This window comes from Coenobita brevimanus, chromosome 78, assembly GCF_032717465.1.
Source record: "Coenobita brevimanus isolate Jiangsu-jjx chromosome 78, ASM3271746v2, whole genome shotgun sequence".
Classification (NCBI taxonomy): domain Eukaryota; kingdom Metazoa; phylum Arthropoda; class Malacostraca; order Decapoda; family Coenobitidae; genus Coenobita; species Coenobita brevimanus.
In genome coordinates, this window is record NC_137031.1 from 31,096,226 (window position 1) to 31,097,225 (window position 1,000).

Here is a 1,000-nt window from a genome sequence, read left to right on the forward strand (position 1 = left end):
AATGAAACAGAAAAAGCTGAATGTTTACCCGCCTTTTAGAAATAAACGTTTTCTCACTTTCTACTGCTAATTAAACATTTTTTCACCTTTTAGAACTAAGTACACGTTTCTTACCTAGAGCTAATTAAATGTTTTCTCACCTAGAGCTAATTAAACGTTTGCTCACCTTCTTGAGCTAATTAAACGTTTTTTTACCTTTGCAGACCAACAACATGTCATCTATTGCTACTCGTTGCCTCCCCCGCCTCCTCGCCTCCCTGCGCACCCACACCACGGCCAGGACCATCACAAGTTTCCAGGGACTTCAGGGCCTTGCGCAGCCTTGGAAGGTGAGCTGGAAGTACATAGATTTAAGTTCAGTTTTTTGTAGTTTTAGAGTGGAATACAGTGTTACTATTACTGTTACTACAACTACTACTACTACTACCACCACAGCGTTAATAATAGTAGTACTACCGACTGAATTATTATTATTATTATTATTTATTATTATTATTATTATTATTATTTTCCCAAGGTTGCCTCCCCTGAAGCCGAGGAGCCAGAGGAGCCCATGAACGCACACCTGGAGGCTCTTTCCTTCTGGTACGATGAGTCAGAGAAGATGAACCAAATGAGAATCACTCCTCCAGGGGCAGTGGTTGACGTGGACCTCGAGAGCGTGGCCAGAGAGCAGACTGTTAACCTTCTCGAGCATCTGGTGGAGGAGGAGGTACTGGATGTCAGACAGGGGTGGATGGGCAAGGAGTAGGATGGGTAGACCTAGGATCGTGTATTAAGACAACAATCTGATGGCTTTACTAATGTAGGGAACGAAACTGGACAAAATTAATAACTTTAGAATATATTGTAGACAGGACTGGATGGGAAGGGGTAGGATGAGGAGAACGAGGACCGTGCCTTGAGAAAATTGGTGGACTTCACAAATGAGGGGAACGACATGGGATGAAATTTTTGCCTGTAATTTGGGGATTTCACAAACACAGGGGACAAAATAGAA

The 1,000-nt window shown here is 42.8% G+C and overlaps 1 protein-coding gene across 1 annotated transcript; it reads left to right on the top strand.

Annotated features, from left to right (window-relative positions):
• Positions 1-212: 212 nt before the first annotated feature.
• On the top strand, positions 213-751 carry LOC145408787 (uncharacterized). Its single transcript, XM_080279436.1, has 2 exons — positions 213-329; positions 518-751. Exons 1-2 carry the CDS (start codon positions 213-215, stop codon positions 749-751), a joined length of 351 nt encoding a protein of 116 aa, XP_080135562.1.
• Positions 752-1,000: the final 249 nt, after the last annotated feature.